Source organism: Podarcis erhardii (genome assembly GCF_964252035.2).
Source record: "Podarcis erhardii genome assembly, chromosome: 16".
NCBI classification, from domain to species: Eukaryota; Metazoa; Chordata; class Lepidosauria; order Squamata; family Lacertidae; genus Podarcis; species Podarcis erhardii.
In genome coordinates, this window is record NC_138514.1 from 36496666 (window position 1) to 36513564 (window position 16899).

A 16899-nucleotide genomic window follows, 5' to 3' on the forward strand; every position below is an offset into this window, starting at 1 on the left:
CAGCGCAGGAAGTTTGTCCTTCGCCGCGCTCCGTCGCGGGCCCGGCTTCCTGCTTCCGAGGCTATAAAAGAGCTGCTTCCGGCGCCGGCGCCCGGCCTTGGTTTTCCTCCTGGGTGGCTCGCGCTGCTGCGGCCGAAAGACCCGCGATGAGTCTCCCAGGTGCGTGTGTGGGGGGTTGCCATGGGAACGGCAGAGGCCTGCTGGGGGTGGGAGAGGCCGGGCGCGGGGTTGCCATGGCAACGGGAGGCTGCTGTTGCTCTTTGGGGGGTGGGGGGTAAACAGGCGCCGTCGAGCCGCGGGGCCCCAGGATTCAGCCCCGGCACCTGTTTCCCACCCACCCACCCACCCACCCTTCAGTCCCGGCCAGTTTCGCGAGGAGAGGATTGCACCGCCGAGGCAGCGTGTCCCTGAGCATGTGCAGAGTGCCTTCCCCCTCCCCAGGTTCCTGGGGTTGAAGAAGGCGCCCCTTCCTAGTCCGATTTCCGCCCCGGCGCCTGTAGGCTCCCCACCCCTCCTCTCTGCTTTAGTCGATCTCTGGTTTTTATTAATAATCTGATTTTTATTATCGAGAATGCGTGGCTTGTTTGTTTGTTGAGCGGTGGGCAGCCTCGACGACTTAAGCAGAAAAGCCCGGGTATAAATGCCAGAGAAATAAAGGAAGCAAATAAAGGAAGCAGGCTATACGTGAAAAGTAGTTGCCTGATGAAAGAAGGCTGAATTTAGCCCCTCGTTAAAAGAGCCCTTAGACTTAAGAAGGCACCCGGCAGCCATAGGCAGGCAGGAACTGTGGGAAGGACAGGGTGTGGTTTGCATGCTACTTGTGAAGAATAATAATAATAATTAGTAGGAGTAGTAGTTTATTTCCTCCAGAAGCTTGGGGAACTGGAGGCGGCTTGCAAGAATTAAAACAAATGAAGATAAAACACAGATCACTAAAAACATATGAAAGATAATAGTTAAGACGTAATTAAGATGATAATGGAATCAAAACGATGTAAAAACAAATCTGTCAAAAGGCCGGTAGCAAAAACAGCAGAGCACTATTAAAAGCCCTTTCCTTAAAAGCAGTTAGTTCCCAAAAGCCTGTTGGAATAAAACGGTACCTTCTGTGGTCTTGCTTAGAAAGGTGGTTTAAAAGGGAGCCATCAGGGAGCCAGGCCACTCCGTAATTTGGGCACTGCAGCGGAAGAAGTCCTGGGTTCATACCCACCAGCCCACCCAAACAGTCAATGTGATACATCAATAAAGGATATAGGTTCAGATCTGCAGCCAGCCAGATGCTCACTTAGGTGATCTTGGTTCCAGTAACTATCTCTCTGCCTTCCTCCTTTTTATTCTCACAACAACCTTGCAAGGTAGTTTAGCCCGAGAGATAGCTACGGGAACCAAGATCACCTAGTGAGCATCTTAGTTGGCTGCAGATCTGAACCTATATCCTTTACTGATGAATCACCTTGACTCTGTTTTTCTTACACCACTTGAGTTTTGGGGGCTGTATAAGTTTTGGGGACTTCATGGTAGGGCCCCTGCTTTGCACATAGAAGGCCTGGGGTTCAAATCCACTTAGGGCTGGGAAAGACAGTTCTGAAATCCTTCAGGTTACATACGCTTCAGGTTACAGACTCCGCTAAGCCAGAAATAGTGCTTCAGGTTAAGAACTTTGCTTCAGGATGAGAACAGAAATCGTGCTCCGGCGGCGCAGCAGCAGCAGGAGGCCCCATTAGCTAAAGTGGTCTTCAGGTTAAGAAAAGTTTCAGGTTAAGAACGGACCTCTGGAACGAATTAAGTACGTAACCCGAGGTACCACTGTACTGAGCTAGATAGACTAATGTCCTGATTCAGGGTAAGGCAGCTTCCTATGTTCCAGTGACAAGATATATATGAAATTAAAAGGTAGGTGTTAGCCCCATTGCCTTTGGGAAACGACAGTTCTTTTTAAAGTTTTATCTACTTTTTGTCAAACATCTTTATGTCAAGATGCATTGAAATTCAGCCACCCTGGCAACATGGCAATTAGCTGTGCTTGGGTGAGGCACTATTAAGAAACGTGTCTTTGGCACGAAGCAAGGCCTTGTGATTACAGGAGTGGATCTGGAACAGTTTCACACCCTTAAGAAGGTGGAGGGCAGCATTGCCTAAGAATATAGATACTGAAGGCAGAAATATTTGCATAGTGTTAGAATACATTTCACAAAAAGTTGTTTTTGCTGTGGTCTACTTCACATAGGAGCCTGCACACCTGCAGATTCCCAGCTTTTATTTTAAAAAGAAAGAGTAAGTTTCTAGCATTTGTAGAATCAGAGGGATAAGCAAAATGTATAGATGCTGGTCTCGTCTTTGGTGGGAATCTAGCCTGCTCCCCTCCCCCTCGTCGTTTTTAGTGCTTTACTTTGCCCCCACCCCCAGGCCTGAGGGGGGAAATCCTGCAAACACCCATGAACAGGAATATTTGCCTATTCCATTTTCAGACCACATGTAACACTGAAATCTCCATCTATCCCCTGTTATTACTATAAGACAAAGCAGGAAGTTTGAAGGGAGTGGGGAACTGGAAAGGGAATAATTGCAGTGAGGCAAATGTGTAACCTCAGGATCTGTTTTGAGATTGCTGGATTTCATTACTTAAATTATCATCATCATCATCATTATAATCTACTCTGGTTTTTGGTTTAAAAACACACAAGAGAGCTAGCAAAAAGTTAATCTGGTTGCTTATAATTGTTTAAAAGTTTTACTGATTTTTATCTGCAGCTTTTATTATGATGGTTTTATGTATATTTGTTTTCAGGTTACCGGTAGTTTCTTTGTTTTCCTTGTGTTTCGTCTACTGTTTTATTGGAGACTGCTCTTTGGTTAAATAGCTTACAAATCTTCTAAGTAAATAAGCACAATAAAAATAGGCAAACGATACATATAGCAATCATAAGATGAAAAAAAACACCAGGCAATTAACAACAACAGCTGAACACACTAACATAATATATTAAAAGCCTGTTTTAAAAGAAATTCAACAAGTTGAGTAATAAGAGTGTCTCTGAGAAGAGACAGAGGACATTCCCTGCCACGTCATGAGTGGTATCAGCATCAACCATGTCTGCAGACACCTGTGATGAGCTTCCAGCATCCTTCCTGAGCACATCCTTGTTCTGTTTTCTCCATGTGTGCCCTCTGTTGCTGACTTTCAGAATCAACTGTCCTGAATCGACTGTCCTGTTTTGTCTTAGCAGGGTTGAGCCTGAAAAAATCTTCAGCTTTCGCCCAAGCCCTGAAAGCTGAACCCCGGTACTTGTTGGCCCAGAATGTGGCCACGTGCGCAGACCCCCTGGAGGTGTGCCTGGAGCGAGCCGTGGTGCAGGACACGCTGCAAGTCTTCCAGCACATGGTACCTGCTGAAGGCAAGCCCATCACCAATCAGAAGAACTCAGGTAATGGCCACCTCCCTTGAGACTGCACATCCCATTTGAATGCTTTGCGATGCCCATCTCCGCTGTGCTCCTCTGACCCCCAGGACGCTGCTGGATCTTCTCCTGCCTGAACGTGATGCGCCTCCCCTTCATGAAGAAGTTCAACACGGAGGAGTTCGAGTTCAGCCAGTCGTACCTCTTCTTCTGGGACAAGGTGCTTCTAATTGTATTTAACTGCCCTTCTGCTTCTTGCATTTATATCCCACCTCCAAGGAATTCAAGGTGGCACACATGATTTCCCACCATCCACATTTTACCCCCTGTGAAGTAGGTTGCGCTGAGAGATGGTGACTGGCCCAAGGTCACCCCCAGAAAGCATGCCTGAGTGAGGATTTGAACCCAGGTCCTTGGCCAACATTTTTAACTGCTATGCCATGCTGGCTCTCAGAGGTGCTTTATTGAGGCTTTGTTTAGGTGCTAGGGCGGGAAGCCTGCGGTCATTTGGATGTTATGAGTTTTGAGAGATGGTGGAAATTAGGGTCCAGACTCATCTGAAGGGCTTCAGATTCCCCTCTCCTGTTTTGAGGAAAACCCAGCAGACTGGAAGAGCCAGTGTGGTGTAGTGGTTAAGAGCGGTAGACTCGTAATCTGGTGAACCAGGTTCGCTTCCCCGCTCCTCCACATGCAGCTGCTGGGTGACCTTGGGCCAGTCACACTTCTCTGAAGTCTCTCAGCCCCACTCACCTCACAGGGTGTTTGTTGTGGGGGAGGAAGGGAAAGGAGAATGTTAGCTGCTTTGAGACTCCTTAAAGGGAGTGAAAGGCGGGATATCAAATCCAAACTCTTCTTTCTGTAAACAGGGGTGCCATTCAGGCTTCTACCTTGAACTGCAACCCTCAGAAACCCTTTTTTTTTGGGGGGGGGACAGCAACCCAGGATCATTGCATGCTGAAAACACACCTGACCCTTTGTATTATGTCTTAGTTCTTATTGTTTTATTATCATAACCTGCTCTGGGCCTTGATGGCAGGTAATTGATACTATAACTAAATAAATAATAACCAGGGGGCCACCACTAAGTGGGCCATCCTAGCTGTAAAAAGGCCAGAAGGTTAAGGCGGGGTGGGTTAGCTTGAAGTCTACCAGGGCTCAACAGACCTGGTTTCTGACTGCATTCTGACTGGCTTATTTCCAGGTTGAACGCTGTTACTACTTCTTGCATGCATATGTGGAAACGGCTCAGAAGAAGGAGCCCGTGGAGGGGAGGCTGGTGCAGTTCCTGCTCTCCAATCCCTGCAATGACGGCGGGCAGTGGGACATGCTCGTGAACCTCATTGGTAAGAGAAGCTGAGGCTAAGGCACTTTGTAGTCCACCTAGGTTCCTGGGCAGAGGATCCAGCATCTTAAGCAAGGGCGGGGGGCTGCTCAGCCAAGACAAGGAAATCAGGAGTTGGGATTACAGAATTCTTTGGGTGGGGCTGGAATCGCTAAAGCTTTAGAAGGTCTTCTGACGAGGTGGACAGTTGCAGTACAAGACGGAGTCAGAGTCCTTTCTCTCTGAGATCCCCACAGGATCTTCAGTCTAGTGCTCTCTTACGTAGTTTTTAAAAATGTATGCATTGAGCTTATGCAGCTGACCAATGGTGGAGTCAGGCTGCCCGGCAGGGTATGTCCAAGCTCTCAGGCAAGCCCAGCATTTATTACCCTGAGCCTTTAACTGGTGATGCTGAGGACTGGACCTGGATGCACCACAGGTGAGAAGGCTCTCCTGGACTAAGGATGTGGGAGGACAGAAGTAGCCAGGGAACAGTTTCATTGTGTCAAGATCTGTGCTTATTTCGCACAGCGTAAACTGAGTGCAGCAGGCAGAACAATCTTTCCTTCGGCCCATCGGTTCTGGTCGGTTACTAAAACTTGTCCCTTCCTAGAAAAATACGGCGTAGTCCCCAAGAAGGTTTTCCCTGAATCACACACCACTGAGGCCTCCAGACGAATGAATGACATTCTGAACCACAAGGTAATTAAGGGGGGGGGCAGAGAGAGTGTTACTGTCTCTAAAATCATTCGTCTTCTTACCAGTTTGGAAACTTAAGCTCAGGCTTGTAAATAAGTCCTTAAAAATGATCAAGCCCCATGGAAAGGTTTAGTTGCCTGCAGGTATCCTGTGTAGCACACTGATGACCTGAAAAAAAGGATGCTAAGTGAAGCTTTCCTGTCTGGTGGCTTGCCAAGAAGATTAAATTCGCCATAGGCGATCAGATGTGTCCATTTAAAGCCTGTTAAAGCCCTTAAGATCTGAGGTGGGCCTTTGGACAGACCTGCCGCTCCACACACACAATGAGTTGACATAGTTTTCACAACCTTCCTGTTCAGATGCTGACACCTGGCATTGCTTGCTAAGGTCCAAATGCATGGGAGCTGAATCTTTTCTTTCCAACTGTTAAAAGGTAAATTCTAGCCTGGTGCTCTCCAGATGTTCTGGGCTGCATCCCCCATCAGCCAGCTCAGCCAGCTTGGCTGCTCCAGCATCCTGAACTTTGAGCGTGTCGATAGCAGAGATTGCCATTTAGAACTTGCTTTTCCCGCTTTTCTTTTCTTCCAAACAGATGCGAGAGTATTGCCTCCGGCTGAGGAATATGGTTGAGACTGGATGCAACAAGGATGAGCTCTCTGCAGCCGTGGACACCATGATAGAGGAGGTCAGCTGCTCTTGGTGTGGGGGCAAATGCGATGGCTGAGTAAAAAGAGATTTTCTGTCCCTGCCCCCTCTTTCTCCCCGCACAGGGCCCCAGTCATGATGCTTCTCATTCTGCTGCAAGACTTTCCAAGTGCACCTTAGTTTTTATTGCGTTTATATCTCGCCTTTTCCTCCAGAGAGCTCAAGATGGCATACCTACTTCTCCTCTTCCCCATTTGTGACAGGCCCTCGTCTCTCCCAGGTCCCAATTCATCACTCTAACCCCTACACCACACTTGCTCTCACACTCTCCTGTTCTGATCCCAAGATTCCCGCTGTATAAATTTTCCATGGATAAAAAAGAAAGAGCTGCTAGGATGAGCTTGAGCTGTCTCATTGTACATTTTGTAAAGAGCACATTGTTCACAGGCCTCTCCAGGGGTTCTTCACGTTTTTGGTGGTGGCAGGCTTGTTGCACGTGGAGTTTGGGGTGGCACGCGTGTGCACACCCTCCGAAGTCTTGGGAAACGATCGCACTTTGCAGATCCTGCTGCCTCACTGTGTTCTTGGTGTGAGGCAAGCCAAGTCCCTTTTTTCTTAAATCGGAATAGAACTCTGATTGGGAGGAATCGTAACATGCCTGCTTCTTGATTAGGGCAATTTCACTAATCTTCTGTCGAAAGAATAACTGAGCACAGCTTGGACCAGCCTTTGCAGCTCTGAAAGTGGCGCCTTAACAGAGAGATGCAGAGATCCACCATGAATGCATTTTGGTTGTGCTCTTTACAATTTGGGGGGGGGGGCACTCTTTCTTCTCTCTCTTGCCAAAGCTGCCAAGAGGAAAGGTGTATCGGGCTGTTTTAATTTTACTTTTTTACAGGAGTCGCATTACAGGAGTCCTGCATTTCTGCAAAGCCCTTGGTGCCTCCCTAAGTGTCCATCCAGGGTGCCTGCACTAGAGGGCAGCAGACAACAACGTATATCATTTTTTTTGCTGTTGTCCAAGGCACTGCAGCTCCATGCTGGGTTCCCCGTCTCTTCTCCCAGAACTGCCTCCATCAAACTGGTGGCCATTCCACCTGACCATTGTGTAACGTTTATTAGGGAGCAGAATGAAAGAGTCCATAGATTTCCTCTCCCCTTCTGTTCCTTTTTGCCTACTGTGTCACGTTGCTTAGCTTCCACGCTGTTGTTCAAAAAGCTATAAACCAGCTTGATGCCTTTGGCGGAACAGTAGCTTATAAGCATAGCGAGCAATTAAGCAAAACGAGGGTTTGTGAGTCACAAGCATCAGTTCCCTCCAGCCGAATTGAAGGGAGGCGTCTGGGTTCCACCTTCCAGTAATCTGCTTTCCCTCCCCAGGTGTTCAGAATAGTGACCATCTGCCTGGGGAGCCCTCCAGACTCCTTCTGCTGGGAGTTCTACGACAAGGAGAAGGCCTACCACAAGATTGGGCCAATCTCGCCCCTGCAGTTCTACAAAGAGCACGTCAAGCCCATCTTCGACATGGAAAGCAAGGTTGGGCAATGTGGTAAACACAAGGCAGCCTGTGGACAATCATTGGCCCCCTTTCTGTGAGATCCTTTTCAGATTTTGGAAATGGATAAAACACACCCCTGCCCCACACGGTCTCCTGGAGCCTTCCCAGTCTGTTGCTCCCTTCTTTTCGTTTAATACCACAACCCCTCTTCGGTCTGTTCGAAAGTTGTGGCATTGCTGCAATCATAGAATTGTAGAGTTGGAAGGGACCCCCCAAAGGTCATCTAGCCCAACCCCTGCAAACCTGGAATCTCAACTGAAAGAACCCCTGACAGATGGTCCCCCAACCTCCCTTGAAAAACCGCAAAGGCTGGGAAGTCCATCACCTTCCGAGGTAGTCGGTTGCATTGCTGAACAGCTCTTACTGTCAGAAAGTTCTTCTTAATGTTTAGTTGGAAATCCTTACAAAAAGGCCCACCAGATTTCCAACCCCAGATCTCTTTTTTGGGGGGCCAAGCATTGATTGGTCAGATGGTGATAAAATTGTGACCCAGAACATCAAAACCGAGATGAGTCTAGCAGAGGATATTTGCTGCTGAGAAACGGCACCCCTCATATTATTTCCAAACTTCCATCTTGTTTGAAATGGAACCTCCAGGTTCAGTGGCAGCCTACCTCTGAATGACACCTGCTGGGGACAAACAAGAAATGGCCATCTTTGGCCATGCTCTCCTTGTGAGCATTTTAGTTGGCTGCTATTGCTGGGTCCAGCAGAGTTGGGAGGAGTGGCCTCCTTGATATTAACTTCTTGCGCTAACTCAGCCCTTTGACTTAACAGGTTTGCCTGGTGAACGACCCTCGGCCCCAGAACCAATACAACCAGCTTTACACGGTGGAGTACCTAAGTAACATGGTGGGGGGCAGGAAGACTCTTTACAACAACCAGCCCATCGAGCTCCTGAAGAAACTGGCAGCCGCTTCTATTCGGGATGGAGAGGTTTGGCCGGCCCTTTCTTTGTTTTGCTCCTTAGCACAGTGTCTTCCTGCTCTTTGCTTCAACTGAAGGGTCCTGATTGTCCTGCTCTCTCCTCAGGCCGTGTGGTTTGGTTGTGACGTTGGGAAGCACTTCAACAGCAAACTGGGCATCAATGACATGAATATGTAAGTGCTTGTCGGGTGGGGGAAGAGGGCTGTGGTCCTGCACACAGTCCCCCTGGGGATTGTGGGTGTGCACGTCAAGTTCAAACTTTGCTTTGCCTCCATTTCTTTGTTCTTCCGCAAGCTCAGAGCCCCCGGACCGCAGATCTGCTGCACCTCATGCTTAACTGCTCCTGTATGTTGTTGTTTAGTCGTGTCCGCCTCTTCGTGACCCCCTGGACCAGAGCACGCCAGGCACTCCTGTCTTCCACTGCCTCCCGCAGTTTGGTCAGGCTCATGTTGGTAGCTTCGAGAACACTGTCCCACCATCTCGTCCTCTGTCATCCCCTTCTCCTTGTGCCCTCCATCTTTCCCAGCATCAGGGTCTTTTCCAGGGAGTCTTCTCTTCTCATGAGGCGGCCAAAGTACTGGAGCCTCAGCTTCACGATCTGTCCTTCCAGTGAGCACTCAGGGCTGATTTCCTTAAGAATGGATAGGTTTGATCTTCTTGCAGTCCATGGGACTCTCAAGAGTCCCCTCCAGCACCAGAATTCAAAAGCATCAATTCTTCAGCGATCAGCCTTCTTTATGGTCCAGCTCTCACTTCCATACATCACTACTGGGAAAACCAGAGCTTTAACTATATGGACCTTTGTTGGCAAGGTGATGTCTCTGCTTTTTAAGATGCTGTCTAGGTTTGTCATTGCTTTTCTCCCAAGAAGCAGGTGTCTTTTAATTCGTGGCTGCTGTCACCATCTGCAGTGATCATGGAGACGACCTGATAAATGTGTTTACTCCGCAATTTAGGATTACTAGGGGAGGCACTTTCTCTGAGCTCCACACTTAACGTGCATTTCGTGTGTGCTGCTTTGTAGATTTAACCACAAGCTGGTGTTTGGTGTGTCAGTCAAGAACATGAACAAGGACGAGCGGCTGATCTTTGGGGATTCGTTGATGACCCACGCCATGGTCATTACTGCCTTCACTGAGAAGGTGGGTGTTGGGGCAGCAGGGCGGGTGGCGAAGTTCCTTCCCTTCCTTTCCATGTATATGGCAGTCAACCAGACAATAATTGCACGCACGACCTGTTCATGGGGACGGTGTGTGCTTTTGAAAGAGGGACAGAGAACTGGTGGCCCTCAAAGGTTTTTGGGCTCCATCTCCCATCCGCCCCAGCCAGCCTGGTCAGGGGATGATGGGAACAGCAGTCCAGCAACATTTAGAGGGTGACAAAGATTCCCCATCTCTGCTCTAAGAAGTTGTATTGCGTACACGTGAGAGACAAAGGGATGCTTCCACTGAGAGGAGGATGCCCCTTAGAGAACAACATGCAGAGAACATCTGTGGCCTTCCAGAGACTCGGTTCCCAACACCCACCTGCCTCAGCAGGAGCATGGCCAGCGGTCTGGGGTGCTGGGAGCTGGTGGAGGGTCCCATCCCTCTTCTCAAGTGCCTTGTCGACAAAGACCACCGTTCTTCTATGACGAATCATAGAACGGTAGAGTTGATATCTGGATGATGCTGGTGGCAATAGCACTGAGGCCACCAACACTGCCCCCCTTACCAGAGGCAGCTGCTCTTCCCCCAAGGACAGTACAGGGACTCCACAACCACCACCACAATCCCATGGCGAATGCCTTGTTATTTTACATTATGCATTTCAGGTACACAGCCTTCCAAAGCTTTCTAAATTTACTGTGTGTCTCCAGTTTCACAGACAGAAATATACAAAGGTTAGCAACGATGAAAGGTAGTAAAGACAGCTGTGGAATTACTTTAAAAGCCAGATAGGCCCACCAGGCAGTCAACCCAATGAGATCGGACCCTCCTCTCCCTCCTTAATCCAAGAGGGATGCTCAGTCCACTCTGCCCCACTTGGTCCTTGCTAGCTAGAAAGGGCTTGTATAAACATTTGGAGGCTCCTCACCTCAGAAATCCAGAATGTTAAAACAGAGAAGGAAGGCAAGGTTAAAAGCCGCAATGCCCCTAGGCTGTTTTTGCCAACGGTTGGCAGATTTATAATTCTCACTAAAAGCTTCTTTAGGCTGAAAGCAGGTATTAAAACATTGGGCTCCGCCCCCCTTTAAAAAAACAAAAACCTGTTGTGCAAACAGGTTTTAACTACAACTGTGATGTAATTTTCTTTTCCCATGAGGGACGTTTAATCCTTGCCAGCATTCAAAACTAAGCTAAATGTGGCTTGATTGAATTTTAAGAGTTTGAAAATAATTCCAGTCAGGCCTTCAGAGGTTCTTGCCACCATCTCTTCCAGCTGCCTCGCATGGACCTGAGCACAGTTTGGACCCAAAGTCTTTAAAAGTACTGTAGTATGATTTATTTTATTTATTACCACATGTATATCCTGCCTGCAAGGACCTCAAGGTGGGTTGCAGGGTCTTCCCACTCTCCAATTTATCAAAATATTGATAAAATCAGTAGCTTTGCTTTCGTAGATTTTCACGGGTACAGGAATGCAGGTTTTGGTGTCCTCGGGTGTCTTCCCGTGTAAAAGTTGGGGTGTCTAGGCGACGTTTCGACGAGGTCTCACTCGTCATCTTCAGGCTGGTGCTTTCGGCTTCTTGTTACTGGAACAGAGCTGGATCTCAGTGTTTGAGTTCCTATAAATACTGTAGAGGGGGTGTGGTGTATAGCCTCCAATGTTCTGGGCAGAGAGGAAGTTCCCAGGCTAGTGTGCCTTTTCTTCTTTTGTTCCTTAATTACTTGAGAGATATCTTGAGTGATTTTTTGAGTGATATCCTGAGTACCACTTAGGTGGGTCATTAGGTGTGGATTGACTTTAACAACTAATCCACACCTAATGACCCACCTAAGTGGTACTCAGGATATCACTCAAAAAATCACTCAAGATATCTCTCAAGTAATTAAGGAACAAAAGAAGAAAAGGCACACTAGCCTGGGAACTTCCTCTCTGCCCAGAACATTGGAGGCTATACACCACACCCCCTCTACAGTATTTATAGGAACTCAAACACTGAGATCCAGCTCTGTTCCAGTAACAAGAAGCCGAAAGCACCAGCCTGAAGATGACGAGTGAGACCTCGTCGAAACGTCGCCTAGACACCCCAACTTTTACACGGGAAGACACCCGAGGACACCAAAACCTGCAATCAGTAGCTTTATATATACGCTGTATAAAATATCCATAATAAAACTACATGTCTAGCTAGGCCTGCAATATTCTGCATGCTATATTCTCCACACTGTAGAACTCCTTATGTGATCCAGATACCAGGCTTTTAGCATTTGGGGTTGTGAAGGCACGGGTGAGGGACGCTTTCACAGCAGTTTGTGAAATGAAAGCGCACGTGTCATCTGTCAGGTAAGGGAGGCATTTTATTTCTCTGTTATAAATCCACAAGCAAGTGTAAATCGGCCTGGCCAGGGGAAGCTTTTCTGCAGGGCTCTTCCTCCTGTTGACCCCTGCATTTCCCCCCCTTTCCAGCCTGAGCAAGAAGGCTGCTTTGAAAAATGGCGCGTGGAGAACTCATGGGGCGAAGACCGCGGGAATAAAGGTAATGTGTTGCTAACGCGGATGCTGAAAGTTGGGCTGGCCTTTCGTTTTGCATCGGGGGGGGTTGTCTGGATTTTGGGGGAGGGGGTTGGACTAGATGACTTCCAGATGTCCCTTCCAGTGCTAAGATTCTCAACAGCGTGCGTATTGGGATAGCGAGCTTAATTCTGGGCCAGTTTAGCAGCCGAAGCCTATGCAGTTTGCCCTGCCTCTCTGCCTTAGCAGAATCCTGACAGGCTGGTGGTCGGGGGCCTTGGTGAGGCCTGGTTTGACTGAATTCTTCCCTTTTGCCCTCCATTACTTCAGGCCTCTCCAACCTAGAGTCTCTTCCCAACGCTGAATTTTCCTGGGTTTGTGATGAGGCTCCTGGACCTCCCTCCTTTCCTGTGTTCTGCACTCTCTGCCAGGATCGCCATTGGGCTGTGTGTGTCCCCCACCTCCTTTTAATTACTCCGGGGTCATAAGGCAGAGATTATAGAATTCCTGCATGTGGTTTATTGCACACACACACACACACACACACACAGAGAGAGAGAGAGAGCGCGCGCGCGCGCGCACATGAGCACTGACTGGGCTGCCGTTCCTTTAAGCTCCTGATGTAATCTTATTTTGTGTAGAAAGTTCATTACCCTTTCTTCGAACAGCCTCCAGTGGGGGAAACTTTTGCTATTGGTTGTACAATTGGGATGACAACAAGCAGCGTCTTTGTCTAGCAGAATTGTAGCTGCCACATGTGTTCCGTTTCCCTCTTCACTTCCCCTGGGAGTTGATGGAAGACAAGGGCCCATGGTGCCCTCGAGCCTTTATGCTACCCATGGCCATTTCAAAGAGCCAAGGACTTTTCTGCGTGTACCAGTGTCTCCCATTGAGACTGGAGCTTCTGTTTGCATAACAAGAGCTTTCGTGGAACAGCAGGCGCAGGACTATCTCAGTGATCCAGGCGCGCAGGTGGCCCTCACCCCCGCTTCCCAAAAAAGCCGCCTTGAGGTCAAGGCACAGCTATTCTTAGCCCTTCGTTTACCCATCTGTTTTATGAGCGTGCTAAAAGTTGCTCCAGCAGTTAAAAACACACACACTCCTGCCATCAACCACAAGAGACGAGTGCGAACCACTTTGAGCATTCAAAGTTTAAAAATAACCCGGCGAAAGCGAGACAGATTACCGGCATTCCTCAGAGTTTACCTTCTCCAGCCTCCTGGCAGGGCAGCCAGGAGGCGTGAGGTTGATTCCTTGAGCTTCTTAGCCTCTTGCTGTTCTACGTGGAAGTCTCACTCCCACTCAGAGGCAAAGCCTGCTTTTAATGAATGGGGCCTGAATGGGGCTTTTTCCTCGAGGGCTCTGGCCTTGCCCCTGAGCAGACTTTGGGGGCCTCTCACTTTGGGGGCCAAGCAGAGCCCTCTCGCCACCTCTGCCCAATCAGTCCCTTGCAATGGCCAACCCTGGTTGTGGCTGCTCTTTTCCACTTGCCAAGCAGGCAAAATGCTTTAGAGCCTCTCTGCCCTGCAAGGTAGGCCTCCATTTGGGGTGGCGGGGAGAATCAGGCTGAAGAAGAGAGCCGCTTGCCCCAGGCTCATCGCCTGAAGGCTGGCCAAGGCGACTGGCAATGTTCCTTCTGTAAGGACGGTGTGGGTTGCTTGCAGAATGTGTCTTGGGCATTGATTCAATACACGTGTATTGCGGGCACAGAATTTGGCCAAGCCTGAGTCCTCTGTCTTAGTGATCCTTACAACACAGGCCTATAAAACAGGGCAGCAGCGGTTAGTGCTACAGTGGTACCTCGGGTTACATACGCTTCAGGTTACAGACTCCGCTAACCCAGAAATAGTACCTCGGGTTAAGAACTTTGCTTCAGGATGAGAACAGAAATCGTGCTCCAGCGCTGCAGCAGCAGCAGCAGCAGGAGGAGGCCCCATTAGCTAAAGTGGTGCTTCAGGTTAAGAACAGTTTCAGTATGAATTAAGTACGTAACCAGAGGTACTACTGTACTAACATTATTTCTGCATTGCAGCTGGGTGTGCTGAGGCTCAGAAGAGCAGTTGCTAGCTTAAGACACCACCTAACCAATCTGTCTTGCTTGGGGCGAGATTGTCCGGAGGGCTTCCTGGCTCTAAGCCTGGGCTCTGCAGTGCGATGCCTGTGGGAACCCTCAGTTGTTGGTGTCAGCTTTGCGCCTCCCCTCCTAATTCTAACCTTACTTTGGGCCTTCTATGTTTGCGGGGGGTGGGTGCCTATTTTTGGCTAGTTTACCTGCTTTTTTAATACATGTTTTATTTGGGGGGCATGTGTAGGTGTGCTACATGGGAGGTGTTTGAGTATTTCCAGTTTTTCCTCTGCGGAAGGGCTATTTTGCAGAACCTGTGAAATGGTTTCTTAGGTTTCCAAATGAGTTCTTAGCCTCCCACACCCATGTTTTTGGGACTCCTCTTCTAGCTGCTTTCCCACGCCACATCCTCCAGGGCAGACCTCTAGCTGCTGCTCCAAAGTCGTCATTTGCAGATATGGCCCTCCGAGAGGGTTTTGGGGATAGCTGGCCTCTTAAAAAAGCCTGGGCTTGTGTGGGAAGGCCAAGCAGCATTCTGGCAGGCCCCTTGTTTAAGGAAGAGGTGAAGAATGAGGATGTTAGATTTGGCACTCAGGCTTGGCTAGGCGTGGAGGCATTAAAATAACAAGCCCCAACGTCAGTCCTTGAAGAGGGTTGATAGAGTATTGCCTGAAACAACAGAGGCAAGATTAGACTCAGGGGCTTAGCTGGAGGATGATGAGTTATGGAGGAAACGCTTAACCCTTTTGTATGGTGCTTTGGGTCCAGATCGCCTGGTCTAGGTTTACCAGCCTAGCATTGTGATCCTGTTGTTGAAAGGCAAGGTCAGATCTTAGACAGGGTTGGAGCATCTGACCTGTTAATTGCAGAGGCAAAGCCACTAGAGGAAACCTGAAAGGCCAATCCTCGGTCACTCAGGAATTTCCAAAAACTCTGGGTTTTTAAAGTGGTGTTTTTGGAAGCTCCTGGGTTTTGCTTCCAAACACAACTACAAGAGACACCACGTGAGGCCTCATCTGTTCCTTGTAGGATTTTGACTTGTGGTGTTTCTTGATGCAGGGGAAAGGCAGAAAAATGTTCCGGGGAGGAATTTGATCTGGGATGGCAGTTTGAGCTTGGTTTGCCTATTTCCCTCCCCGAAGCACATTTGACATTGCAAGCACCACCCAGTCCGCTGGTACAAAGCAAGGAAAGGGGCCTGTATTCAATTAGCTGTGAAAATTAATGGGTCCTTAATGTTCAGAAGCAGTCTACCTCCATGCAGTTTTTGCAGGGCTGCCCTCTTAGATTTCAGTGTGGCATAGAGGGCAGGGGTCCCCCAGGTGGCACCTCTTAAGCTGAGCATCTCTTAATAGACCTTGTCCCGTCCTCCTCTTCTCCAGGTTACCTTATCATGACTGATGACTGGTTCTCCGAGTACGTCTACGAAGTGGTGGTGGACAGGAAGCATGTGCCAGAGGACGTCTTAGCTGTGATGCACCAGGAGCCAGTCGTCTTGCCTGCATGGGACCCCATGGGCGCTCTGGCTAAGTGAACTGGGGTGTGTGTGTGTGTTGAGGGGGCTCTCTGCTGCCTCCTTCTGGTCAACCTTGAAGCAAGCATGTGGGGGGGATCTGGAGGGCCAGGAGCCAACGCCAAGTGGCCCCATGAGCAAACTCCCACTTGAGGTGCCAGTCTTGAAGAGTGGTGCCCTGTGGATCTTCAGAGGAAACAGTGCTTTTTCTGTGGACGGGGCTACTCTGCAACCTTTGCGTCGACATGTGTGCTTTTCATTGTAGTATAATCCTTTTCTTTTTTTAAAAAAACACCCTCTAAAATTATTTTATTCATATACTTGTTTTAAAACTTCAGAAATGATTCTTTCACGCAAACCTTGTATAGAAAAAGACGGGGGGGGGGGTGAGATGAACGCTTGGGGTGATTGCGTACCATAAAGGGGCACCAAGTGGAGATTAATTGCTTGTTGGTTGTGATTTTGAGCTGCTTGGCTGCTTGCTTGTGGGGAGAGAGGCATATAACCCATGGTGCACGATGCTGCCCACTTCCTCCATGATCTTCATCTGTCTTGTCTTTTCCAACTGAGATGTGGTCTGAATTTAACAGCCTTCTCCCTGGAGCACCTGAATCACAGCCCAGGGGATTCCCCCCCCCCCATAACCACCACTGAGGCTCAGCTGAACCAACGGAAAGAGTGGCTGCAAAGGCTACATTCCAGAATGCCCAGTTCCTGAGTAAAATGGGATTTTTAAAAAATGGCTGCGTTTTTATTTGAATGCCATCTACAACTACCTGGTGCTATGGAGCGTTTGAATAAAAACACTTTGCTGAATGAGCTTCGGTGTCCTCTATTGATATTATTGATGCATAAATTGCTGGCAAACTGCAAAACATATTGCCAACAAATGAATGAGGCAGTGGGGGGTGGGAGAAGACACTCCCCTCCCACCTCTCTGCCGGCAACATTGGAGAGCTGCTGCCAGTCAGAGGAGACAATATGGAGCTACTAGCTCAGCTTAGCCAGCTAGATGGGCAAATAATCTTGACATGGCATAAGGCGTCTGCTTTGGGGTCCTTCTTTGCCAAGGGTTCTTTCCACACATTGGAAACTTCTGATTTGGCACAAGCCACA

The 16899-nt window shown here is 48.7% G+C and overlaps 1 protein-coding gene across 1 annotated transcript; it reads left to right on the top strand.

Annotated features, from left to right (window-relative positions):
* Window positions 1–29: 29 nt before the first annotated feature.
* On the top strand, window positions 30–16602 carry BLMH (bleomycin hydrolase). The gene is made up of 12 exons (XM_081844228.1): window positions 30–159; window positions 3228–3425; window positions 3509–3618; window positions 4600–4741; window positions 5333–5421; window positions 6011–6103; window positions 7444–7599; window positions 8399–8557; window positions 8654–8721; window positions 9573–9690; window positions 12161–12230; window positions 15653–16602. Exons 1-12 carry the CDS (start codon window positions 147–149, stop codon window positions 15802–15804), a joined length of 1368 nt encoding a protein of 455 aa, XP_081700354.1. The 5' UTR covers window positions 30–146; the 3' UTR covers window positions 15805–16602.
* Window positions 16603–16899: the final 297 nt, after the last annotated feature.

Excerpts from the sequence above, each read along its gene's own strand:
- BLMH (XM_081844228.1), top strand. Across the intron at positions 3,619-4,599 it reads ACCTCTTCTTCTGGGACAAG|GTTGAACGCTGTTACTACTT; the intron begins GTGCTTCTAATT and ends GCTTATTTCCAG. Across the intron at positions 5,422-6,010 it reads ATGACATTCTGAACCACAAG|ATGCGAGAGTATTGCCTCCG; the intron begins GTAATTAAGGGG and ends TCTTCCAAACAG.